Genomic DNA, 16530 nt, shown 5'->3' on the forward strand with positions numbered 1-16530 from the left:
AAAACTGGTCTCCATAGTAACCCATCTTACTGTCTAGGGGAGAGGAAGCTGCCGCTGTCTGATTACAGGGGAGCAGCACAACTACCCCAGGGGCCAGGGCTCGGGTGCCTCACACAGGAGAGGCTGGCCCAGACTGACCGCTGGCCTTAGACTTGGGCAGGTCCCAGCCAGGCCCCCACTCCAGCTCCACCTGTTGGGGACTGCAGGCTGCCCAGGCCCTTGGTCCTGTGCACACACATGCCTCACTCATTCAACAAACATTGATTGCCTAGTCCCTCCTGAGCCCCGCAAGGTTGGGCAGGGAGCTCTGCTGGGCACGGGGAGGATGCAGAGGCCATCAGCGCTCACCCCTCCCTGTAGAATCTCCATGGCAGAGAGATCGACAGGGACCTAGGCCAGGCAAGGTAGTTCCTAACCCTGGTACTGTGTGGGTTCTCTGAGACCACAGGAGGGAGAGACCATCTTTACTGGGAGGTGGGAGCAGTGGTGCAGACGCCCCGAAGGATTGAAGGAAGGACATTCCAGACGGGGGGGGGGGGGGGGGGGGGGGGGGGGGAGTGGGCGGGGCACGGCGTGAGCAAAGGCATGAAGATGGGATCGTGCAGGAACGTGGGAGACGCAGGGCAGCGCCCGGCTGTTACCTCCTTGGCGCGCGCAGGACTGGAGGGCCCAGGGGAGAAATTCCCGGAGGCTTTCGAGCCAGGACTTGTCTGAGTGGTGTCTCCGCCCACAGGGGACCGGAAGCTGTTTGTGGGGATGCTGAACAAGCAGCAATCAGAGGAAGACGTGCTGCGGCTGTTCCAGCCCTTCGGGGTCATAGACGAGTGCACGGTGCTCCGGGGGCCTGATGGCAGCAGCAAAGGTGACAGGCCCGAGCTGGAGCTGCCCCTGGGGCAGGGCTGGGGACACAGGGGGCAGGGCGGCGCCCGAGGCGGGCGGGGTTGGATCCCGGGGCGGGGCCCGCGCGGAGGGGCACTGGTGGGCGGGGCCCGAGGGTGGGCGGGGCCAGATGCTTGGGCGGGTGGGTGGAGTCTAGCCTTACTAGCTGTCGTCCATCTGGGGATGCCTGTCTCCACCTGACTCTGTCCATGGGACTGTTTCCACCTGGATTTGCCTGTGTTCTGTGTAGGTACTCCCCCATTCCTATATGGCTGCACCTTCTAGGAATGATTGTTTAATGACCTCCACAGACATGTTTTCTTGTCTGCCTATGTGACTGTATGTGACTAGGGCTGAGTATCACTCCTCCTGCATCTCTGTCTCTGACTCTTCCTGCCGGGTATCCAAATGACCACTTCTGTATGGGTCTTCGTGTGTCAGGTGGTTTCTGGCTATCTGTTCATCCGATTCTGCTCATGTGATTGATCGGCTGGGTCTGCCTTTGTATGGTGACTTATCCCCATTTCTCCAACTCTGGTCACATGCATCGATCCATCTGGGTCTGAGTGCATCTCTGCCTGGGTGTGCACAGGACCATATCTCTCTGCATCCGTGCCTCATGGTTTGTCACTTTAATTCTGCACATCTGATTACAACTCTGGCTCTCCTAGTGTTGGTAGCTGGTGGGTGTTCTCTAAGCCTGTCCCCATCCCTTGATTGTGGGTTTGACAAACAGCTATCTGGCTGGCTGGCTTTCTGACTAAATGGATGGCCGATTGGCTGACTGTCAAACTCCATGGCTGGCTGTGTGCTTCTCTTACTGTCTCATCCTTCATTGTCCAGCTCTCTGTCTGAGCAAATGGCTGGCTGGCTCTCTGTCTGACTTTCTGGCTGCATGTGTCTGATGCTGACTGGCCATCCAGGGTCCCAGCCCCCGCTTCGGTGGTCTTACCTACCCAGAAATACCCCATTGCCTCTTCCCTGTTCTTCTCTTGGAGCAGGCTGTGCCTTCGTGAAGTTCTCCTCCCACACGGAGGCTCAGGCGGCAATCCACGCCCTCCATGGCAGCCAGACCATGCCGGTGAGTAGGAGCTGCCCTAGGCCAAGGTGGTGGGCATGGGAAAGGGGTAAGCGGGCCCTATTCCTACCATCCCAGCCACCTGGTCGTCCTTGGTTCTTCTTCATAGTGGGCATAGGTGGAAAAGGAGGCAGTTCTGGTGATGATGTGAATGGGTGTGTGTGTCTGTGTGATTGTACATATGTGTGAATGTATGTGTGTGAAAGAATGTACTGCCAGCGTGTGGCTGCATGTGTGTGTGTGTCTAAGAGAGCATGTGAGTGCATGCATGTCTGTGTAAGTACATGTGTGCAAGCATGTTGAGTGCATGAGTATGCCCAGGTGATGTGGGGGGAACACGTACATGCATGTGCCTCTGTAGGTGTGTGTGTGAGGGTTTGTGAATATGTGTATGGATAAGTACATGTGTGTATGTGTGGGTGATGGCATATGATTGTGTGCATAGTGACTGTATATTCTTAGGTGTGTACATGTGGGATTTTGTGCATGTGTATGTGAATGCATTGTGCAAGTATGTGTGAGTATGCATGGTGAGCATGTATATGTGAGTGCTGTGCATGACTGTGAGCGTACATGGTGAGTGAATGTGTGTGAGCACGTGTATATGTGTGTGAGTATACAGGAGGGGTGAGACCTGAAGGTGGATGGGATTTGCCGAGGCCAGCAGGGGGACATGAGGGTGTGGGGAGTGACAAAATCAAAGGCAGGATTGGAATGGGGGACCCCAGAGGAGCTGGGGAGGATGGGCTAAAGGGGCCTGTAGTTCAAGGCTGAGGCACACAGATTCCTCCTATGGCCATGGGGAGCCACAGAGGGGTTCGACAGGGAAGGGAAGATGTCCGGTTTAGTTGGAAATGTCTCTTAGGGGCCAGAGTAAGGGTGAGCAGAGGCAAGACTGGAGCCAGGAACTTGTGGGTCAGCAGTGGTGTGAGGCTGGGAAGGACCACCCTGTCACTGGGGTGGCCCTGGCCCCCAGGAAGGAGGCTCTGAGAACCATCTTCACTGTATGTAAGTGTCTAAATCCCATGGGGAAGACAGCCTTGGAGAACCAACTTGTCTCTCAGTTCTTGAAAATGGGTGTGGAGTGCAGGGCAGTCTCAGAAGAGCAGGCACCAGTTTACTCCCTGGACAGGCAGGATGTAGCTCATCACCAGGTCAGGTTTCCTCCTACTCAGAGCTGCCCAGCGATGGGCTGGCAGGCATAACAGGGAGTGAGCTCTCCATCAAATGGGTCATGCCACCCTCTCTGATGGCTGTTCTCAGGTGCAATCTAACCTGTTCTCAGGTGCAAGGTGCCATTTGCAGAGTTATCCATCTGTGCCCCATTCCTCTCTGGTGACCGTATTCTGACCCGTTCTCAGGTGTAGGTGACAATTATAGGGTCCTCCACCCAGGCCGCCATGTTCCTCTCCAGCAGGTGGATTCTCCTGTGTGTGTGTGTGTGTGTGTGTGTGTGTGTGTGTGTGTGTGTTAAGATTTGTTATTGATTTTTAGAGAAAGAGAGAAACACTGATTGGCTGTCTCCTGCACGCCCCCTACCAGGGAGCCTGTAACCCATGCATGTGCCCCAATAGGAATCGAACCAGAAACCTGTTGGTGCATGGGACAACATCCAACCAACTGAGTCACACTGGCCAGGGCTCCTCCTGTTTGGGGGAGTGTGCCTGAGAGTCAGGGTCCTCCACTGTATCCCAGACACAGCCCCCTGGGCCCAGATGCCTCACCTGTGTGCAGGGGTGGTTGCATCAAGTGCAAGACCCAGGACTCTGATATTCGGGTTGTCTCCCTGTGGTGCCCAAAGTCTGCAGCAGGGGCTCATGGACAGGGCCAACAGCTGTTGCTATCTGTAGCCCTCACCACAGCTGGTGTGGGTCTGGGGACCCCAGATTCCTGGTTACCTCCCTCCTTTTTTCCTTCCTGCTTGTGGCTGCTCCTGCAGGGTGCCTCCTCCAGCCTGGTGGTCAAGTTTGCCGACACAGACAAGGAGCGAACACTACGGCGCATGCAGCAGATGGTGGGCCAGCTGGGCATCCTGACACCGTCCCTCACCCTGCCCTTCAGCCCCTACAGTGCCTATGCGCAGGCCGTGAGTGACCCCAGCAAACAGGCCTTTGTCTCCAGTGGGACTTCCAAGACTACTCTGCGGATCCAGCTCAGTCTCTCTCTCTCCATCTAAGTCTCTGTTGAGGGGTTTGGCCTCTCTGCCCATCTTTATTTTATTTTTTAATTTTAAATATATTTTTATTGATTTCAGAGAGAAAGGGAGCGGGAGAGAGAGATAGAAACATCAATGATGAAAATCATTAATTGGCTGCCTCCTGCATGCCCCCTACTGGGGATCGAGCCTGGAACCTCCTGATTCATAGGTCAATGCTCAACCACTGAGCCACACCGGCCAGGCTCTCTGCCCATCTTTCTGTCTCTTGCCTAATCTCTCTGACTCAGGGTCCTATTCTGGCCATGGCTGAGCCCACAAATCCAGGCTGATTCCCAAGCCCCACACCTAGCTGAGCCTCCAGCCATAAACTGAGCCCTGAGCCAAAGCTGAACTTCTACTTGGACTGACATGACCCAATGTTCAGCCCCCAAATAATTCAGGTCAAGCTTCAACCCTGAACAGAGACCAAACCCAGACTGAGCCTCTAAGTCTCAGTTAAGTGTTAAGTGTTGGCTGATCCCTGATCCTAGATCAAGACCACATTCTTGACTGGACCTAGATCCCTGGATTAACCATGATTCCTATGAGCCCTGATCCAAGGCTGAGCCCCATTTCCTGACTGATCCCTGATTCTGGCCTAAGCCAAGATATCCAGCCTGACCCCCCTAGCTACTGGAGGACCAGGCCTCCCCCTGGGACCTATGACCTCAGGGCAGGTGCCACCCTGACTGTGCATCTTGACTCCCTCTCCACCCCCAGCTCATGCAGCAGCAGACAACGGTCCTGTCCACCTCAGGCAGCTACCTGAGCCCTGGCGTGGCCTTCTCACCCTGCCACATCCAGCAGATCGGCGCCGTCAGCCTTAATGGGCTGCCTGCCACACCCATTGCCCCTGCCTCTGGTGAGAGTCTGCCAGGGGCCCAAGGACGCATGGGCAGGGCCAGAACCAGGCCCAGGCTCCTCATGATGTTTTTCTGCTCTGCAGGACTGCACTCGCCCCCACTGCTCAGCACTGCCGCCGTGCCCGGCCTCATGGCTCCCATCACCAACAGCTTTGCGGGTGTCGTGCCCTTCCCTGGCGGGCACCCTGCCCTAGAGACTGTATATGCCAATGGCCTCATGCCCTACCCAGGTAACTTGGGTGGTTCCCCAGGGCCTAGGAGAGCATGAGGGGGCAGGACGGTGTCTCTAGGACAAGCATAATTTCCTGTGTCTTGATGCCCCATGGAACAGAGAGGCAGAACAATGGGAATCTCAGCTGAGCAGATATGTGCTGGGGGCACAGAGAAAAAGGTTAAACATAGGAAATTTGCACCCAGACATTTCTGGGTTCATATTCAGATTTGGTGGCCCTTGGGTGATTCCTTTAAGTCTCTGAGTTTCAATTTGCTCATCTGTGAAATGGGGCAGATAACATCAGTCACCTCATGAGGTTGCATGGACAATGAAATCAGTATAAAAAAATGATTAACACATCACCTAGTACTAAGAATGGCACCATCAATCTTAATTATTAATTGTTACTATTTGGAAAGATATCAGTACCAGGATTCATTCACTCATTCACTCACTCAATACTGACCATGCATTGATTTGAGCTCATGAAGCAGAGGTCCCACCTTTCCCACTATACCATGATTTCAAGGCAAACATGTTCCAACGCCTTGCTGAAGTGAAGTAAGTCATCTGTGTTTACACCATTAAAGAGGATTTATTTTGACTTTGAAATGATTGAGGCTAACAGGGAGTTACCAAAATAATACACAGAAGTCCCGTGTACCCCTCACCCAGCTTCTCCAATGCTAACATCATAGATAATCACAGGGACATTGTCAAAACCAGGAAACTGACATTGGTGTGTACAGTGAACTCAACTGGAGTAGGAGAACTTATTCAGATTTCACTGCTTTGTACATGCACTTGTGTGTGTGTGTGTTTCTATACCATTTCATCACAGATATAGATTCATGTAACCACCACCACAATCAAGATACAGAACTGCTCCAGCTTTACAAAGTAATTCATTTATTCAACCCCTTTACAGTCACCCCCCCCCCCCCCACACACACACACACACTGTTCCATCCTCTAGCAACCTCTCTCCATTCAAACGGAATCTTTTGGCTGAATTTTCTCGATTCACCAGCTCTGGTGGCCTGGACAAACTCTCACCTCTCTTAACTCCTCCACTAGGGCCATTGGGAAGGTCATAGCCACATAGGGGTCCATGGGGTGACTGCCAATGAGGTGTAGGGAGTGAGAGAGAGGAAGTGATAGGGGTGAGTGGTGGTCCGGAGCAGAGTCCTGGAGAATATAGACAATAAAAGGAAGGAGCGAGGGGGCCAGGAATAGGGAGAGAGAGAGATGGGAGTCATGTGTCAACCTCTCTGGAATCCCAGAAACCTGGATTCCAGTTCGGCTTCTGCCATTTCCGATCTAAGTGACCCTGTGCCAGTTACTTCACCTCTTTAAGCCTCAGTTTCTCCACCTGTAAAATGGGAAGCATACCTGTGCACTGTTTACGCAGAGATGAAGCTGGGGCGGATGTCTGTTGCTCTCTTTTCCGCGCTTAAGAATTGGGGGTGGGTAGAAGTCTTATGTTGCCCCCGCCCCACTCAGCCCCTCCGTCTGCCCGCAGCTCCGAGCCCGACCATGGCTGAGACCCTCCATCCTGCCTTCTCCGGAGTCCAGCAGTACACAGGTAGGGAGGCACGCCGGCCTGCCCCGCAGGAAGCCCGCCCCATAGAAGCCCCGCCCCCAGGGCTCGGCCCTTCCTCTTTCTTTTCTAATCTTTCTTCCTACTTCTGGCCGTGGCCCAATCCCAGCTCTTTGTCCTGCTGGTCCCGCCCCTCAGATCCTGCCTAAGGTCGGCATTGGCCCCGCCCCTAACCCGTGTCCCCGCCTCTCAAGTCCGGGCTGCTCTGTTGCCTGGGCCCCACCCCTAGGCCGGCTCTTCGTTGTGGCCCCGCCCCTCCTCCCCAAGACCCACGATTGGCCCCGCCCTCAGCCTAGGCCCCGCCCCTAGAACTAGCCGCGCCCCGCTCGCGCCGGGCGCCCGCCGGCCTCACGCGGCTTCCGCTCCGGGTCTCCACAGCCATGTACCCCACCGCGGCCATCGCGCCCATCGCGCACAGCATCCCGCAGCCGCCGCCGCTCCTGCAGCAGCAGCAGCAGCGAGAAGGTGAGGGGGCCGCGACCTCCTGCGGGCGCCAGCCCCGCCCTCTGACCGCCCCCATCGCCTGCAGGCCCCACCCCTGGCCAGTCCTCGGGGAACCGCGCGGCTGAGAGCTCGGCCCAGGGGACGGAGAGGCCGGGGTTCAAGTCCTGTGCCGTCCCTGGGAGTTTGGGGGGGGCACTGACTCCCCCTCTCCGAACCATGCTAGCTCGACCCCGTAGGCATAGAGGTGCCCTTTCCAAACCTGAATGATTCTCTGAATTTTTGGAGAGGAAGCTCATTGTGAGGTTGGGAAGAGGGGGTGCGGTATTTCGGCTAAACTGGAGCCTCCCAGTAAAGTCGACGGTGCCAGAGTTAGGTTCTGGACTCGGACAACCGGAATTCAGACCCACCCGGATCTGACCGGTGACAAAAGGAAGGCACCTCACCACCCTGGGCCTCAGTTTCCTCCTCTCTAACACAGGCGACTGTTGGTGCCAAGAGGTGCGAGCCTGCAGGGGCCGCTCCGCACGGGGAGACCCTCTGGTTCATCCAGCGGGTGCTGGTGCTGGTGCTGGGGGTGCGGGGAGGCTGGGGAAGTGGCCGCCCAGGAAAGCCAGGTCTCTCCCCAAGGCAAGGGGAGCCTGGCCCGCAGACATGTCAATAAACAAAGACAGGACCCCAATAAACCGATAGCACAGTTGTATCAACGTCAGATGGCCAGGAAATACATGATACTGCAATGTGGTGGCATTTTATCTTGGAAAAGAGCCGAAATGTGCACGTGGAAGTGGCCTGGGAAGGGCAGCTGCATGAGAGGGGCAGTGAACTAGCGGAAACAGGGTTGTGGAAATGAGACGGTCGTAGCCTCAGGGGGGGACAGGTATGGCTCCTCACACACTTGGGGGGCGGAGGAAGTTGGTGGGTGGTAGAGCTTGTGTGTGAGCCGCATTTTGTTTTCTCATGAGGCTTGGTTCATCTGGGCCCGGGTTTCTGCATTCACCTAGTGTTTCCTGGCGACGAGATAGCCTATAAGCAAACACAGAATTTGCGCTATGCTCATAATTGTCCCGTAACATATCAGTCACATTGGAACACACTTGCATTTTATACAACCAAAGACCTTGTATGCGTATATGCATAACCCATGGGCGCAGACAATGGGGTGGTGAGGGCCTGGGGTGGGGGGTGGGAGTGGGCTGGAGGGGGTGGGGGAGTGGTGGGGGACAAAAAGGGACATATGTAACACTTTCAACAATAAAGACTTAGATAATAATAATAAATAAAAATGCAAACAATAAATAAATAAAAGCAAGCATTGTAGCAGAACCGTGGTTCTAATCAGAAAGGTAGGGGGTGGATGTGATTGTGTGGTCTTGGATTTTGTATTTTCTGGGGTGGGGAATATTCATTGCGAGGATAAAAGCAATTCTTGGTAGTTTGGTCACTACCTTTGTTTTGGGGAGCCTGGGAGCAGGTTTGGCTTCAGATAATCAGATTTTTATTTACTTTATTTTGTTTTTTATTGAATTTATTGGGGTGACATTGGTTAATAAAATTATATAGATTTCAGGTGAACAATTCTATAAAACATCTGTGTATTGTGTGTTCACCACCCCAAGTTAATTGGGTTTTTAAATGGTATTATTTATAGTTTGTGTATAAACCATGCATTGGGGATTATATGGGGAAAGGATGATTTTGAGGGTTAGCCATGTTTTTAAAAAAATATTTCTGCCCTGGCCAGTGTGGCTCAGTGGTAGAGTGTCTGCCCACGCACCAAAGGGTCTCTGGTTAGATTCCCGGTCAAGGGTACATACCTGGGTTTGCAAGTCAATCCCAGGCCCTGGTCTGGCCTTGTGTGGGAGGCAACCAATCGATGTGTCTCTCATATCAATGTTTCTCTCTCTCTCTCTCTTTCCCCTCTTCCCTACCTTCCACTCTCTCTAAAAATCAATGGAAAAATCCTGAGGCAAGGATTAACAAAAATAAATAAATAATTAATTAAAGTATGTCTGGTTGGTATAGACCAATAATTTTAAAATTATTTGTGGGAGCCCAGCCAGTGTTGAGCGTCAGCCTATGAACTGGAAGGTCGAGGTTAGATGCCCAGTCAGGCATATGCCTGGGTTGCAGACTCAATCCCCAGTGTGGGCCATGCAGGAGGCAGCTGATCAATGATTCTCTCTAATTAATGATGTTTCGATCTCTCTCTACCTCTCCCTTCCTCTCTAAAATCTATAAAAATATATTTAAAAATTATTTGTGGTTTCAGGATATCTGGGATTCAGGACTGGAGAGTTCTCTTTAGTTTACTTGATTTTATTTTTGCATCATCTGAGTTTTGGAAATTATCCAAGGTTAGGAGAATTATCCAAGGCGTTTGGAAAATATATCTGGATATTTGGGTTTTGGGTCAGAGAATACTTTTCTTGTTTTACTCTGTGATCATCGGACTTTTATTGGTTTTTTTGTTTTCTTTTGTTAATCCTCACCCGAGGATATTTTTTCCATTGATTTTTAGAGAGAGTAGAAGGGAGGAGGAGAGACAGAGAGAGAGAAACATTGATGTGAGAGAGACACATCCAGTGGCTGCCTCCTGCATGTGACCTGACTGGGGCCAGGGATCGAGCCTGTAACAAAGGTACATGCCCTTGACCAGAATCAAACCCAGGACCCTTCATTCCAAGGGCCGATGTTCTATCCACTGAGCTAAACCTGCTGGGGCTATTACTATTTTTTAAAATTGATTTTAGAAGAAGAGAGAGAGAGAGAGAGAGAGAGAGAGAGAGAGAGAAACATGGATGTGAGAGATACATCAATCAGTGCCTCCTGTACGCACCCCAATCAAGGTCCTTGACCAGGAATTGAACCTGAGACCTTCCGGTGCACAGCATGACGTTCCAACCAACTGAGCCACACTGGCCAGGGCAATCATCGTACTTTAAAAAACCACATCATCATTTTATTTTAGCACCAGTTTTAGACTTACAGAATAATTGAAAAGATAGATTATAGTTTCCATATATCTACACCTAGTTAACCTGACTTTTGTAAATAATCAGGAGTTTGAGGTTTAGGGATTTTCCTGGATTTTGGAATTCCTGTTATTTATCTTGGTTTGGGCAGAGGGGTAAGAATCATCTGAATTTTGTAAATTATCTGGGGCCTGAGGACTATCAGAGGTTTGGAGTATCTGTGTGTAGGATTATAGAGCAGGGACCAGGATGCCCTATCTCCTTACCCCCCATTTCACATCCCTTCTTTCTGGGTATCATGGGGCACCTCTCTCCTGACAGCTGGAGGTGCCCAGATGTGGGTCCAGACCCGCCCCTCCCCTGGGGGGGGGCTCCGCCTCCTCTCCTTGGGGGCTTTATGTCTTTCTCTCCCCTACCTGCAGGTCCCGAAGGCTGTAACCTGTTTATCTACCACCTCCCCCAGGAGTTTGGAGACACGGAGCTGACGCAGATGTTCCTGCCCTTCGGCAATATCATCTCCTCCAAGGTGTTTATGGATCGGGCCACCAACCAGAGCAAATGTTTTGGTGAGTACCTGTGGAGGGTGCCCCTTCCTGCTGGCCAGCCTGTCCCACTCCCCTGGCCCTGGAACAGGGGATGGGGGTGGGGTGGGAGAGGTTGGTCATCCCTGAGCAAGCCTGGTCCAAAAGAATCGCATTTAAAAAAAAAAAAAGAATCGCATTCATAATCAGAGTGAACACTTACTAAGCACCTACTGTTTGCTGGACACTTGCCATGCATTCTTTCTAAGACTTACTCGTTCATTCATTCATTCAATAAATGCATACATTGTGTCCCTGCTGTGTGCCAGGTTCTGTGCTTGGCACCGGGCACATAGCAGTGAAGCCCTACCCTGAGAAAGCTCACAGCCTTCCCGCACCGTCCGACAGAGCTTCCTGTGATGACGGAATGTTCTACATCCGGTCTGTCTGAGCCATCAGCCCATGTGACTACCAAGCACTTGAAATGTGCCCAGTGTGACCAAAGGACTAAATGCTTAATTGTATTTAATTTAAATTAATTTAAATTAAAATAACCACAAGAGCCAGTGGCTACCAAATTAGAAAGCACAGATTTAGGGGGAGGAGATGGAAATAAGGAATCATAGGATATAGGCCAGGGAATTATAAATAGTATGAAGAAAGATAGAGCTGACTGATGATGAGCCAGCATGGGGAAATCTGTAGGAAGAGTGTTCTATGAAGAGGCAACAGCATGTGCAAAGGCCCCGGGGCTGGGCCATGTGTGTTGGAGGAACAGTGAGGAGGCCTGTGTGGATGGAACAGAGTGAATGATGGGGAGAGAGGGAGGAGGTAAGGGCAGGTGGGGGACAGGGACAGATCATCTTTGTCCCCAGAAACAGAGGAAATTAGGGCTCAGAGAGGCACTGACACTTGTTCAAATCACACAGCTGCAAAGAGGCAGAACCTAGATTAGAACTAGTCTGTTTGACTACAAAATCTGGACTGGTAACCCCACCCCGTCCTCTTTGAAGAGCTAATTCTTGACTGTTTGTTAAGTGCCTTCTGTATATACTCAGTATCCAACCATAAAAGGGAAGAATTGTCCCAATTTACTGAGGGAGAAAAGAGAGGAACGAAATGGTCAGGTGACACACTTGAAGTCACACAGCAAGTATGGAACTCCCACTAGTGCCCAAGCCCCCTTTTCTGTAACCTGCGTCCAGAAGGAAGAGGAAATTTCGGGAGGAAAACCCACCCAATCACTTTCAACCATCAGGGGGATCATATGCACTCTCTGAGCCTCAGTTTTCTCATCTATATAATGAGGGGACTTAATGGAGATAAATACAATGATGTTAATCCCCGTGTCTCCCCATGGGCCTCAGCAAGACCCTTCAACCCTGAGCCCAATCTCTCTGCCTGACCTCCCACTTGGCCTTTCACACAGAGCTCAGGTGACCTCATCTCCAAATGCTTGTGTGGTTCCCTCCCCCGGAGGGTCCCTGGCCTCTGGGCTGCACATGGTCCCTGTGATGACCAAGAAGTAAGGGGCCGGAGTAGGGCCAGGCAGCCTTGAGCTGGCAGATGGAGGGAGTTTTGGCTGGTGGCAGTTTAAGGAGGGGGAGGCTTAAGTATTTCTGATGGTCTTGGGGGAAACTAGGAGTAGAGAGACTGACAGAGACAAAGAGAAGGAGGGAGAGATGGAAAAAGAGACAAGACAAAGAAGCACACACACACAGTCATAAGGACAGACAAGATCGCAGATGAATAGAGGTCTCAGAGGAGGCAAAGGGCTAACTAGCATCAGGGCCCAGAGGAGGCAGGCATCCTGGTGGGAGGGAGGACCTGGACCCCCAGAGGTAGGTCCCACCTGTCCCCAACTCCACATAGGAAGTCTCTGCAGAGCAAACCCCAGGTAAGGAATGAGTGCCCCATCCCCAGAGGCACGCAGTCCAGGCCAGGGGTGCTGTGTGTCCTCTGGCAAGCCCTGCCACCTCCGCCGGCTGCCTGCCCCTGCGAGCGCACACCCCGCCCCTAGGACCCCACGAGCCAGGAAGCCGAGTGGAAGACGCCCACGTTGCCCACCATCGCGGGTCCACCCCGGTCTCTGCAGGCTTCGTGAGCTTTGACAACCCAGCCAGCGCGCAGACTGCCATCCAGGCCATGAATGGCTTTCAGATTGGCATGAAGAGGCTGAAAGTGCAGCTGAAGCGGCCCAAAGATCCGGGACACCCCTACTGACCACGCCCACAGCCGCCCGGAGGCTGTGGGCTTGGCCCAGGTGAGCCGCCAGGCGGCCCCACCCGCCCCAACCCTGCCCCGCGTTTTCTGCACCCTCCCTATTCCCCAAACCCTCTCCCGGCCTGGGGGTGGGAATAGGGCCAGGGGGGTGAGGTTGCTAAGGGGCCCCCAGGTTGGATTGTAAGGGACCGAGCTGGATGAAGACACTCCCAATCCCTGTCGTGGGAGGGTAGGATTGGGTTGGGGAAGTGGGGGAAGCCAGTGCTCACCAAGGGTGGTTCGGAAACCTTCCTGGAGAACGCTTTGAAGGATAAATAGAAATTTGCCTGAGGGGCCATGTTGGGAATGGGGTGGGGAATGTTGTGGGGATGGGCTTCTCTCCTGTCCTATGACTCCCAGCTGGGTCCCTCTCTCAGCTCCTCTATTTGGTATAGTTCATACCCAATGGGTTGATGGGAAGGTGGGATTTTGCCCCGCCCCCCATGCCAGAAAAAATGTCCCCTCAAACAAATCCCCAAGAGTATATTTTGATTTGACATCAGAGCAAACAATTTCATCAACTCATTACCTTTTTTAGGGAATGAATAGTGAGCCTAAGGGATCAATGAGGAAACTAACTACTGACCTCAAGTTTCCATGAGCCTCATCTGTGAAATGGGCTCATAAAAACACCTCCCCTAGAGGCAGTAGGGAGGACTCACACAGGGGATGCAGTGTTTTCCCAGTTGAGCCCGGGATCCACCACCTGTAAATTCTTGATAATTCCTATTTTTTTTCTTTTTTAATCACCATTGGCGTCATCAGAAAGCCTTGCCTGGGGTCTGGCGTAAAGTAGGTGCTCAGTTAGGGGATGGAGGTACCTTTCAGACCCTGTCAGGTCTGCACCCACAGATTTGAGGGTGTGCAGCCAGAATCCTGCATCTTGGAGCTCACATTTGGAAACCTGCCACGTTTGGAAACCAACTCACAGGCAACCCACACACTTTTAACCTGCTGGGCTAGCACATCTTTCCTGAGCACTTACTATGTGCTCGGCACTGCTTCCAGTGTTTGGGGACACAGCTTCGCACGAACAGAAACTTGGGGGTGGGCGGGGGAGGGGAGAAACTGCCTTCCTGGTGCTCCAGTGGCAGGCAGCAGGGGAGAGGAGGCACAAATGAACGGGAATATTTGTCCCAAATTGCCAGATAAGGACGCGCACTTGGTTACCCTAACTCTGTTCCAAGCCAGGTTTGTCAGCCTCCAAACTCCAAAATGGACTCTTTCTGAAAAGATTAGGAATCGGGGTTCTAGACCCCAGCCTCGCCAGGGCAAGGGAGTGGATGGGAGGGGAGGTCCTTTGCCTTTGTGCCCGGCTCAGAGCTCCCTAACGCCCTCCCTTCTCCACCAGGTGAGGGGCCTTCCACCCCAGGAGGGTTTCCCCGCTTCCAACTGATCCAGGACTTTTCCGTAAATTACAACCGAGTTTGGACACCAGCCCTCCCTCTCCTCTCCTGTCTCCCCTGAGCCCCCTTCCCAAAATGTGAAGCGCTGCCGGAGAGGGCAGGGGGCTGAGGAGTTCACCAGTTCCTCCTGGGAGATTTCCTGGCTCCTCACCCCCCACAACCTTGGTGGCTTCCCCAAACTAAATCACCACTTTTTCTATATATATATATGCATATATATAGAGAGAGCTATAGACAGTATATATATTTTTTGAGTGTAGATCATGGGACCAAACTTTTCTGACTTCCTTCCACCCAAGAGAAGGTGACCCTAGGCTGGTCACTCAGCAGGGACATAAGAAGGGCTGAGGCTGGCCGGACAGCCCCGTGTCTCCTCACCTCCCGGCTGTATTGTCAGACCAGGGTGCCAGAGAAGCACTGGGAGTCATCAGCCAACCGATATACCTCCAGGACTTTTGGCCGCTGCCACCGACGATTCTCTCGGGCCTATGGGCTCAGCCGGCTTGAGTGTCCCTGGTCCTAGCTGCAGCTTCCGGGACCCCGAACTTCCCTCCCTTGTCCCAGGGCCCTGCCTTCCCCAGCACAAAAGAGAGCCCCTGGCCTCCCTCAGCCCTTTCCCCCCCAGTCATAGCCTTACTCATGTGACCAATAGCCCTTAGCTTTCCGTCAGGGGTAGATGGGGTCGGTGGGAGCCCCTCTCCTCCTACCCCTCCCAAGGGCAGGCAGCCAGCCCTCCCTGCCTTCGGATCACCAGCCTGGAATTCACGGTCTCATAACCAAGATTGCCACGCTCGTTGGACAAGCCCAACCTGCACTGGCCAAGCACCCCTTTGCCGAAGATACCTCTTCAAAGAATTTTTTTTTAACGTTGATCTTTCTGAGCAGGTACAAAGAAGAAAAGAGAAGAAAAATGGGGGTGGGGGGGTCAAACAATGGATTTTTGTTTCCTAGCTGGGGCTGGGAGGGAGATCCTGTGGGGCGCCTCTCTGTACCTACCCAAACCATGAAACCCACCTTGAAGCACAGAGTCAAGTTCGTCTGGTCGTCCAGTGGAGCCTATTGCCAAACGAGGTACCAGAGAACTTATAAGCTCAAGAAAAAGAATTTTTGGAAAAAAGAAAAACCCACAGCATTCCCTTTTGTTTCTACCAAAATGTGTTGACCAACCCAGAAAAAAAAGAAAAGAAAAACACATAGTAAAAAAAAAAAAAACAAAAAAACAAAAAAAAAGGGAAAAGAAAAAAAAAACCTTCGGACCAACTTGTTTCGATATTCCAGAGTTTGATAATTGTTCCAAGACATTCTCTAGTGTGCCTGTATCCCGTGCGTCTGCGTGTGCAAGCGTGTGCTCAGGGGCCAAGAGGGGGCCTCATCTGCGTCTCCGGTGCCCACCAAGCTCCCGCCAGGCCTGGCGTGCAGTGGTGTGTGTCCTGATCCATGTTTACTGGCTGTAAATACCATTTTTATACTCCACACCGAAGATCTACATGATTTGTACAATGTACTTTATTTCTGCTACTAGTAATTTCATGAAGTTTCAACTTGCAAACCAACTTTTGGAAACAAACCGACACACACACACACACACACACACACAAGGCAAGAAAAGGACTTAGAAGAAACTCTGGGCTGACCAGTTTTGTGGCTAGAGAGGTCCTTGTCACTGTGGTGTGTTTCAGGTGAGAAGCTACAAGCATCATCTTTATGTCCAAAACACCTCTCTTTGGTCTGGAAAAACTGAAAGTTTATTTAATAAAAGTTTTACTTGCTAAAGGACTGAGTCCTCCTTATTTGCCCTTTCGTGTCAGTAAAGACCAAGTGCATCTGGCCCCATTGAGTTCCTGGGCTAGAGAAAAATTCAGATTTAGAGTTTGGAGATGCAGGAGGAGATCATCCAAGAAGGCAGGTCTGAAGTTCCCATAGCCAAGATTTCATCTCCTCCATCCAGAATTTGAGGAAATGAAGTGTTCTTTCTCGGGAAGAGCAGGTGCCTGTGTCTCTTGATTCCCACATTCATTCAGTCAGCCCACAAATGTTTCTTGAACACTCACTGCACATCTGTCTCTTTGCTGGCCACTTCAGACACAGCAGTGA

At 52.2% G+C, this 16530-nt stretch overlaps 1 protein-coding gene across 7 annotated transcripts in view; it reads left to right on the forward strand.

Moving 5' to 3' along the window:
• Nucleotides 1-16209, forward strand: part of CELF5 (CUGBP Elav-like family member 5) — a 43472-nt gene extending 27263 nt beyond the window's left edge. For 3 of the 7 annotated variants that reach the window (XM_036314219.1, XM_036314220.1, XM_036314226.1), the window contains exons 4-13: nt 734-862; nt 1881-1960; nt 3897-4043; nt 4875-5016; nt 5101-5247; nt 6754-6816; nt 7210-7296; nt 10670-10813; nt 12789-13031; nt 14382-16209. In XM_036314219.1, the coding sequence (XP_036170112.1) occupies nt 734-862; nt 1881-1960; nt 3897-4043; nt 4875-5016; nt 5101-5247; nt 6754-6816; nt 7210-7296; nt 10670-10813; nt 12789-12991 (1142 nt within the window). In that variant the 3' untranslated portion in view covers nt 12992-13031; nt 14382-16209. Of the gene's footprint in view, nt 1-733; nt 863-1880; nt 1961-3896; nt 4044-4874; nt 5017-5100; nt 5248-6753; nt 6817-7209; nt 7297-10669; nt 10814-12788; nt 13032-14381 lie in introns of those variants that run through there. The other 4 variants (XM_036314222.1, XM_036314223.1, XM_036314224.1 and 1 more) reach the window with 3 other exon arrangements.
• Nucleotides 16210-16530: the final 321 nt, after the last annotated feature.

The sequence above is a fragment of the Myotis myotis genome, unplaced genomic scaffold, assembly GCF_014108235.1.
Source record: "Myotis myotis isolate mMyoMyo1 unplaced genomic scaffold, mMyoMyo1.p scaffold_m19_p_6, whole genome shotgun sequence".
Taxonomy (NCBI): domain Eukaryota; kingdom Metazoa; phylum Chordata; class Mammalia; order Chiroptera; family Vespertilionidae; genus Myotis; species Myotis myotis.